The 10,241-nt window shown below is 38.3% G+C and overlaps 1 protein-coding gene across 1 annotated transcript; it reads right to left on the minus strand.

The window, feature by feature from the left end:
• Positions 1-260: 260 nt before the first annotated feature.
• On the minus strand, positions 261-8,883 carry ggt5b (gamma-glutamyltransferase 5b). The gene is made up of 12 exons (XM_051412945.1): positions 8,556-8,883; positions 6,544-6,671; positions 6,374-6,469; positions 5,639-5,834; positions 4,703-4,863; positions 4,464-4,610; positions 4,196-4,323; positions 3,880-4,067; positions 3,677-3,768; positions 3,450-3,559; positions 3,256-3,366; positions 261-3,027 (listed from the first exon to the last, which is right to left on the minus strand). The coding sequence occupies exons 1-12, from the start codon at positions 8,726-8,728 to the stop codon at positions 2,881-2,883; spliced, it is 1,677 nt and encodes a 558-aa protein (XP_051268905.1). The 5' UTR covers positions 8,729-8,883; the 3' UTR covers positions 261-2,880.
• Positions 8,884-10,241: the final 1,358 nt, after the last annotated feature.

A 10,241-nucleotide genomic window follows, 5' to 3' on the forward strand; every position in this document is an offset into this window, starting at 1 on the left:
AGCAGAACCCACTTAAGAAATCATTACTAATTCATAAGTCTCTCTGCTGAAATGTATCTCATTAGTGCTTCCTTTCTCTCAGTGCAAAAGTGCTGCTCTGAAACAAGGCAAACAGGAACACATGAAGCAGATTATTGCTGATCATACTATACTAACAACAAAGGATAAATGTTTAAAGAACTGTAGTTTACAGTGAAAAGCATGTTGAATGTGTTTGGGTTGAATATAGTATGAGCTCAAGCAATGTTCAGGGTCAGTGATTACTCGTCTTTATGTTTTATTGAGAAAACACAGATATTCACAGTCAAAATGAGTCAAAAAAAACAGTTTTACAAAACACAGAAAATACAAAATTACATGTGGTGTGAAAATACACATACAATTTTGAGATCATTTAGTTCATTGTGAATCTACAGCATATTCTAATCTTTAAACAAAGATCACATAATGCTCAGGGACCTCACTAAGGTTGTTTCACATTCAATAAAATCTTTAAGGTCACACGTCAGTCAGGATGTCACTTTGAAAGGGTTCAATGGCTCATTTACAGTAAACTTACATAGAATTACGTAGAAATTAAAACATTCATCAATATGAAAAGACTTGCTGGTTTTGTATTGCTAGACTGCAGCCGATTTGCATTATGGCTCACGATGCACACACATTACACTTTGGTCAGGAGTGTGTAATCCTCATGAAAGCAGATATCAGCAGTAAGAGTAGCAACCTCACGGTGTGCTTATTGTGCATTAGTCTACATTGTTACCTCACATGACGCCACCGTGCATTTGTGACGACTGGCTGGCTTGAAAATGTGTTTATAGGGAGTGGTCTGATCGGTACAAAGGATGAGTCCTATTTTATTATTAGATTTGTCCAGCATTTCTGTCAATCACACTCACTCAAGTTAATTGCTGAGATCTGGAAACATCACTAAAAAGAAGACCGATGGGGCAAGAAATCTGAGTAGTCAGACTAAATATAAAAACTATTGAACTATATATATATACATAAAACTGTTAAAAAGTCTCTAAGGTTACTGAAATGTACAGTATATATGTAATGATAACTGTATTTATGATAATTATGTGGTTGAATGTGAAGAATTACCAAAATTTGGACACACTAATCACAGTCCAGGGCCCAGTTATTTGCCTTTCCAGAAACCATGAGAACTGAGCAAACACCATTTGGTGATGAAGACTATAAGATGCTGTTGAAAGCTCATGTCAGATCATGTCAGTGAATAGATTTGATTTGCAAAGGTGCTGCAGCAACTGCCCAACTAATCATTATGCTGCTGAAATACGATGGTAAAAACAAACAAAACAAAAGTCCGACATATTCCTCTGGCTCTGGCAGAAGTAAACGTAGACAGAGAACAGAAGTCAGTATTCAGGTATGAGTCACCGACTCTGCATTCACTGCAAATGAAGCAAGTGATACAGATATTATTTGGCAATTCACAGGTGAATATTAGCCAATTCTGTTCAGATGCAAGCTGCAGACAGACAGCTGACTTATTATTAACATTCTGTTTGTGCACTCAAGGCAGTTGTATAGCTGAACCTCCTTCACACCTCTCATCAACAGTTAATTTGTCTATGTGTTGAGTGAGTTTTGTTGTCATTTTAGATTATTTTAGATTGTATTACTTGCTGTTGAGTGTTGGCTGGGTTGTAGGCTATGGTTTTTCTGCCAAAATGCCTGTCGTCAACCCTCATTTTTCGTTGACAGTTTAGAAAGACTTTGAGGATGTTGCTCAGAACTCTGATTTAAGGTCTAAGGTTCGTAATCAACATCTATTAAATTAAGTTGTGCAAGGATTATGCTCACTTTATAGATTGCAGGATGTTCTTGCCACAATGTGGAGCAGAACATCAAATGGTTGGCATGTTTTCCTCATAAAACAAATAATAGTTTTATATAATGTTACATATAGTTAAACTATATATAGAGTTTGAATACATAGTTCTCAGCTTCCAGCAATGTAAGAAAGGCCCCAAAAGAAATTCTTTCATTCGCATCTTCAATTTGTAGATTTAAAAAGGAAGTGGAAACACCGGACTTGGGAAAGAAAACTCATACTTTCAGTTTACCTCCAAAGAAAGCGGTTCAGATAATCTGCTCGTCTGACCACTTGTGTTTCTAGCCCCATCTGACTTCTTTTGAGTCATGTAGATTTCCAAGATCTCTGCATTTACTATGGTGAGTACAATGTTATCCAATGCCCAAACCTACAAATACAACTAAATGGGAATTATCCATTAAGCTTAGTAGTTTCCCGACTGTATTGGTCATCAGCTCCTTTAGGAAAGAGCTCAAGCAACAAAAAAACCTCACATTTTGTTGTCATGGGTTTGGCACATTCATTGTTCTTAAAGGCACACTATGCAAGATTTTTACCTTAATATAACAGCTTTGAAGTCATTTCGATGGTAAACGAACTCGTAGTATAGCGAATCATCCCGATAGTAACGCAGGAGAGGGACGCCGTTGGCAGAACCAGCAATGCAAGTCTGAAAGGCGGCGCCCCGCCAAATCTTGCGAGAATCACAAATTGCTTCACGGCGCAACGTCACATACATCAGCGACACAAGAAGCAGCCTCAGTGGAAGACACTAGCAGGCATTCACTCAGACGTTACCTGGTCAGTAGACATCTTCGGAGTCTATTTTTGCCTGTTCGATGTCCGAAGCTTCCATCCTACTGAACATGTACTGGTATACAGGGGGGAGGGGATCAGGTCATGAGTGCAGAGACGCAGAGCCGCTCTGGTGAGTGGTATTTACGACAGTTAACGTTAAAAACTGCATAGTATGCCTTTAAGGCTAATGGTTCAGTCAATCTTTAGGGCAGATTTAGGTGGTGCTCCTATGGTCAGTATCCAGCTGACATCCCACTCTTCCTCTTGTCCGATACAGCCACAATGCAACCATTCTTCTTTTCCACGGCATTGACAACATTGAGGAAATATTGCCAGTGCCCAACTTTGTGTCCAAGAGCTTTGAGGCCAGCTATCACAGACTGAGGGCACACAAAACACACATAGAAATTAATACCACTTATCCTTCCCATTTTAGATTTCAAAACTGATTATGGGTCAATTAAATCTGATTTTGTAGGATTATGTAATCGTAATCTCCATCAGAAACCATTAACATAAATAGAAATGGATGGATAAATAGATGGCCACAGTCTAGCGAATCTGAAGACCATTATTGGACATTGAGGAAGAGAACACAAGTAGCTCACCTTGTCAAAATTTTGCTCAAAATTCACATTGTTCTTGGCATCAACAAACAATATAGGCTCAGCAATGGCGGCTGTCAGATTTCTCCCCAGCCACAGGTGATTCATTATTGCCTGCAAGATTTAAAGAGAATCATGTAAGCAAACAAATAATGAAGCACACAAACAAGTATGCAAACAAAATTCAGTTGAGTTACCAAGGCCACTGCTGAGGTAATCAGGCTTCCTCCCGATCCACCAATCACAAGGAGCCCTCCAGACTTTGACTCCAGGATTACTGGACTCATTGATGAAGGAGGCTGTTCACCTATGACAACAATTACAGTCCATATCAGACTGAAAACAGACTAAATGACTACATTTAGTAATGTCTTTAATTCAATTGCCTTAGATTGAAAGGCCATGTTTATGTCAGTGACTTTACCTGCCCTCATAGTTTCTGCTCTCCCACAGAAGTCAGACAGCTCATTGTTGAGAATGATGCCTGTTTCTGGAGAGTAAACAGATCCTCCAAATCTACAAAACAAAACCCAACACAATAAATTCATAAAATATCATATCATAGTAGATTTGATATAATATAAACTAGATGCAGGAATCTTCTGCTTGAAGCGGCTTCTGGCTTACAATTGATTTATGGTGCTGGTGGCAGAGACAGCTAGTCCATCTTCATCAAGGACTGATACATGTGTTGTCCCAATGTGATCAGAAGAGGGTTTTTTACTGTAGTAGTCGAAGTTGTCATGGGTACGGTTTGAAGAAATCCTCTCCCTGATGTGATTAATGAATGAAGGATCAATCAAATGATCTGCACTCTGAAAGAAGAATATAAATATGAGACTGGAAAAGAATGTAATAACATTGTGTATACTGCGAGAGTGAGATGTAACTACATTGTATCCCTGATTATTCCTTTGTCTTTAATTTTGTTGGGTTTGTTTACCCTGTTATTAAAGTCAGGATCACAAATGCTCCTCCTTTGTCCATTGGCGAATTTAGCTGCCTCTATATAATGATGGTACATCTGAATCTTCTGGTAACCGTCCAGGGAGCTTGGACTCAAGGGAAACCCTGCAGAAACAGGAGAACAAAAACACAACGTTAAAACTCTACGATCTGTTGCGTTTTTACTTCTTAATTATTCCGAGTATAGATGCTAAAGTAGGTCAATTCAAGGGATCACAGGAGAGTCATCACACAGTACATCAAACCTTTCATCAGTTTGAGAATGAAGGTGAGTAGGGCGCCCCCGGCAGGTGGTGGAGGAATGTGCATTTGAGTATCTCCGAGAGGGACTGTCCATGCATCCATCACTCGCACGCGGAAAGATTTCAGATCATCCATTTCCAATGTCCCACCTAAAAGAAACATGTAGGAAAATGTGTATTATTTACTTTTCTATTTTTTCTACATATCCCCAGTTTCACAACTTTGTGGTGAATGTACCAACCTGCAGCTTTTATGTCTTTGATTAAGTCTTGTCCTATCTTGCCAGTGTAGAAGGCATCTGCCCCTTGCTTTGCAATTATTTCCAGGGTTTCTGCGAGTTTCGGATACTTCAGGGTGTCTCCTTTGCGCAGGACTGTTTTGTTCTTGTTGCAGAAGATTTTGCTGGAAAAAAGTATCCAAGAACATATTATAACATATTATAACACAAGAACTACTAACAGAAAACAGTGAGCCTGTTATCATTTGGATAATGAGACATTCATTTCATGCAATTCATAACATATCACATATACATCATCTGCAATTAATCACACTTATGAATGAATATTCTCAAATGTTCTGCAGGAAGTGGCTTCTGCATCTGTGTGCACATTTTTGCAGTGGCAGACAAGATGCACAAGAATGAACTCTTTCAGACTTGTCACTTCACACTTAACCCTCAACTAACCTTTTCAAATCTCGCATGTTGGAAAGGAAAACAATGTCAAACATTTCGGAAAGTGGGTGAGCATTGAGCACTGTTTTTTATCTCTGGGACAGTAAACTGAATCTGAAATCTAAGAACGACATTGTGGACCATTGTTCTGTTAGAATATAGTCACAATCATTTTCACTAATCTAAAACCTAATCTGCTCAAATGAGCGTGTCAACTGGATGAAACTATTATGCAGTGTGAAATCCTGAAAGTTAAATACTCAGAGTCAATTGTTAACCAAGGGGTTACATAAAACTAGCATAAAATTAGTTAACCCAGGGATTTATAGGAGAGCCCTTTGCTCCAGGATTTCTGCAGTGACGCAAGGGAGCTTCAGTGTCCTCAAACATTTATCAGTGTAGTTACAAATGAGATATTCTTGAAGTAATATTTTTGCTAACTATTATTATTGGAGACCTTTAACAGCTCTCAGTCAGTGAGCAATTAGTAAGATGTTATACCAGAGAGAGGAGCTTTCCACAAGACTTTTTGCAATGGGTTGGCTCAGGACATATGCCAGATAAGGCGGAATTTCGAAGCCCTCCCTGGCCAGTTTAATTGTTGGCTCAAACAGCTTGGCCCAAGGCAGCTTCCCATGATGTTTGTGAACTTCCTCATAGCCCCGCAGCTCTCCAGGAACACCAATCCACTGGCTGCCTACAATGCAATGCACAGGTAGGAAATAGTGCAGCAGCATTAAACAAATGTTGGAAACCAATGATCAAAACCTGAGGTGGACTTACTGAACGTGGAAGGGACAACTCAGCAAAAAAATGGTTTTGACTATATAAAATAGTCATATAACTTGTTCAGACCAACAAATGTATTTACATACAGCATATAAAATATTCAATGCTAGAAAAACAAAATGTAACATCATCAATGAAACAGGAGCTTGATATGTGGTGATTTTAATAATATTTAAGCGACTTTAAAAAACAATTAAAAATGTCCTTATATCTGCTCTGAATTACATTTAATAGAGTGTACTGTCAACATTGTACATAGTTCTTATAAAATGTTAAAGTTAAAGTTTAAGTGTTTGTGAGGACACCTAAATTCAATAAGTGATGTTGATGTTGATTAGAAAAACATTTCTTAGATACTGGAATGACATTGCAATGACTACATAAGGAAGCATAAGTAAGAAAACATGTATTGCACACTTCTATAGACACATGTACAACTCTGCCTACCTGTGCTCAGACTGAATGTGGTGGGACAGTCCTTTAACAGATCAGTCTTGAAAAACTTTGGGACCGTCTCTCTGAAGTTGTAGACTTTGACATTTCCTGAGAAAAGATCAGCAATAAGAATGATTGGCCTAAACAATCATTTCCATTTGAAAAAGATAAATGAGACCCACCTGTTTTATTTCTTATAGTGAATATAGACCCTCCTCCAATCCCCATGCTCTGTGGATTGACCACAGCTGTGCACAGAAGAGCTGCAATGGCGCCATCTACTGCTGACCCCCCTATCTGGAGCATGTTCCTGGAAAAAAGTCATTTTAATTGGATTTTCGGGAAGTGTGTGAACACACAGTCAGTCACTAATATCAGACTGCACACACATGTTTCCCCAACCACAGACATAATTGAACACATTTGTTTGATAATGGCATGCATCACATGTATAAATTAACCTCTAGGGTTCAATGATTTAGGAAGTCAAAGTATCAGAGTGCTGCCAAAAGGCAAGTTTAAACTTTGTGATTGCTTTGTATGTGCTTGAGCAACATACCATGAAGTCACTGGCCATGGTAGAGCTTTTTCATCATTAAATGATTCTTGAGGTAAATTACAACTGATTTGTGATCGGCTTATTAAACCTAATTATCCACAACAGAGCATATACATCTGTCCTTGTAAGTCTGATCCTTTTCTGAAACCTCTGAATGAGTCTTTTTACTGAGAAGTTGGCATGCATCAGATGTGTTCACCGAGCAACAAGAGATGGTTGTGTTGAGAATGTTTGGCTTTTCTTAGTCAGGCCAACTCAGGGCTTTGTAGTCTGAAGGGTTCAACGTCAGAGAAGGCAGAATGACAGACTAACGTTTCATAAATCAGTAGAATTTAATAAAATAATCTGATGTGAACAGTGTATACAGAACAATATTGCAATTGTTGATCCTTGCTTTATGTCTCTACACAGCAGATAAACAGAGGACTTTTTGAATGGGATAATGTCAATAAAGAGACAAAATCAAGTATAGGTTTTATATTTTTCGTGTAATAGTCTAACAACACTTATCTGGTGATTATATTTGTTTGTACTGTGTATTTGTTAATTTTTTTCTCCATACCTGAGATGGTGTGTAAGTGTGGGTAACAAGTGAGTTTGGAAAGAGTGGAGATCTGTCTGCAGACGGGAAACTAGCTCCTAAAACACTGAGGAATGTGTTATGAAAATGAAATATTTTGAGAGAATTTTAAAAAGCTGATTTTAAAAGATAACACCTGATTGATGCTGAGATGCCGCAGTTTGGTCCAACAACATGAACATAAGTGTTGAGGTTAGACACAATTGTTCTGTGACATAAATGTATTTTCGCTGTCCTGACAAATGAGTAAATATTGAAGTGGGAACGAAATCTAAAGACTTTGCTAAAATTGCTCTTCAACTCGACAGAGCATCTTTAGTTTGACCATAAAAAAAAAACAAAATAGGTCACATTGCCTCAGTGCATCGGAGCTCATTGTCTCTGTAGTGAACTGTGAAATGAACCCCTGTCCAATCTTGGCAGAGAACAATATACTCTGAATACAAAAGCCGGAAGGGCAAGCACTTTCCAGTGAAAACACCTTTCGACTATATTGGGACTTACATTGATGACAGATTGATTGAGTTCACATTTTGGCAAATCTTCCAGTCCATCAGAGAAAGAGCCAAGTCTATACTCTATATTACAAAGATTAGCATCAGTGAGTGGGTTTGGAGACCTGTTTTTATTTCCTACAATCACATTCAACAGGATGATTTATGAAATAAATCAACAAGAGGCGAGTAGAATCATGGCCTGTCTGCACACACTTCTGCAGGTATTATCTTTATTCTTCAAACAGAGCCTATCAAATCTCTTAAACAGCTTACCCCATTGCTCAGTTCAGCTTTTTATCTCACCCGCAGGAGCAGGGAGGTATAGCTTGATAGCCTACATAATTCTGAATAATTAAAGTCAGTATGTGAATAAAGAAACATGTAATTGGAAATAAATACATTATATCTAGTTACATATTAGTTAGTTTTTTTTTTATTATTATTATTTTGATTTTTGATTTTAGATACAGTGTGTCATGCAAAATAGTGTTCTGATTTATCCCAATCAAACAGAGTGTTTCCCCCCCTCAGGGATAAAGTGTCAGAAAGTGTGATTACCTGCCGATCTCGGAACAACGTTGAGAGTCTGCGGACACCGCAGCGCGCTTGAAGCTGCCGCCGGGACATCCTCCGTCCAGAAGTGAGTAGATGCACAGACAGATAAGGGGAACAGCGCAAATTAAACCAGCCAAGATAAAGCAGCACACCACCCAGGGCTTGTATTTAGCCATTAAACTTTTCTGTGTAAGGAAACTTTGCTGCTAAAGGAACTGTTGCTGCTGCAGCTCAGTGCGCACTTACGCTCAATGAACAGAGAGCTTTAATCCCCAGCGCTGGTTTTACCCCTCCCCTCCATATAACTGGCTACTATGCAAAGTTAAAGAACTCCAAGGGATGGAGTTGCTGGACTGTATAAACGCTGTAAATGAGCATAGTCTGTTTCTCTGACTCCAGTTCCCAGAACTGTGGAAATAACCATGATGTCAGGGTATTCCCAGTTGGTGGTATTTAATGCGTGGTTCATGAATTCATATGAATTCCTGTTGTTGCCCTCTAACATAAATCACTCTGGCTTTATGAGATTCATTCACACATAAGGTCCAGTGCGTGTGTTGGATTTAGTGGCATCTAGCAGTGTAGTTGCAGACTTTGTATGTACTGTATATGTTGCAGACAGTAGCCCTCCCTTCATCTTCTCCTTCCAAGTGCCCAGGAGAAACTATGGTTGTCCCTTCTGAGCAACTGTGCAACCACGGCGGTTTAACATGGCGGACTCAATGGAAGGCGACCCTCTGTGTCTGTAGTAAAATCTAACTATTCTTATTTTCACATGATTATAATGAAAATAAAGGCCTATATTCAATTTCTGCCAATAGTTCATTCTGAATGTTACACACTGGATCCTTAATAGATAATCAGTGTTAATTCATAGTTGATTAATACATTATTGATATGTGATTAACATGGATTGGCATGGATCTATGTGTGCCACTCTAGCTCTCAGTCTGGACACCTGACAAAGATTTGGCTGGGTGAGTTTACCTGAACAGTTGATTAACACAAAAGGTTCATTATGTAACGGTGTTTATGTAAATATTTGCATCCGGACAGTTTGGTTAAAACATATGAGAACAAGTACTGTACTGTTTTTTAGAGGGACTGAGCAAATACATGGGTCAACTAACATCAGGCTAACTTGATCACAAATCAGTGAATTTATAAATAATATTTCTCAACTGATGTCCTTTTGCGTGAGAACTAATCACATAAAGTCACAGTGGTGTAGTGTTCGTTTCACCACCGTCCTATTGTTCTATTATTCTTATTGTTTTGACCAAATTAAATTCAACTCTCTTGGGGAAACCCAATGTACTCACAATGCAACAAGGCAGGGAAATAACCTCAGCACTATTCAAAATATACACTATATAGACTATTGTATAGACTTAAATAATATTAGAATGTGAATAACATGGCATTTTGTTTTTGGCATATTTTACAAAATGAGGATATAAAATTGTGTTCTTCTTAAAAGTGAATTGACTATTTGTCAATGATGAGCAACAGCAATTCATGATACATCATGCATTAAATCATCATGAGTCATGTACCGCTCAGTATTTATACCCTTACTACTGCATTTTCTGTGTAATTGTGGTGAGTATCTAAAGTTCAATTCAATGTATGAAAGAAAATTGGTCTGTTGTTGAAATGTTTTATCAGCAACTTGACACACAGCAATTC

This window comes from Dicentrarchus labrax, unplaced genomic scaffold, assembly GCF_905237075.1.
Source record: "Dicentrarchus labrax unplaced genomic scaffold, dlabrax2021, whole genome shotgun sequence".
NCBI classification, from domain to species: domain Eukaryota; kingdom Metazoa; phylum Chordata; class Actinopteri; family Moronidae; genus Dicentrarchus; species Dicentrarchus labrax.

Coding starts and splice junctions, on each gene's coding strand:
- ggt5b (XM_051412945.1), bottom strand. CDS start 8,728: ATGGCTAAATACAAGCCCTGGGTGGTGTGCTGCTTTATCTTGGCTGGT. Junction 4,324..4,463: donor CATTCTCAAACTGATGAAAG/GTTTGATGTACT, acceptor CTGTTTCTGCAG/GGTTTCCCTTGAGTCCAAGC. Junction 3,769..3,879: donor ACCAGCACCATAAATCAATT/GTAAGCCAGAAG, acceptor TTTGTTTTGTAG/ATTTGGAGGATCTGTTTACT.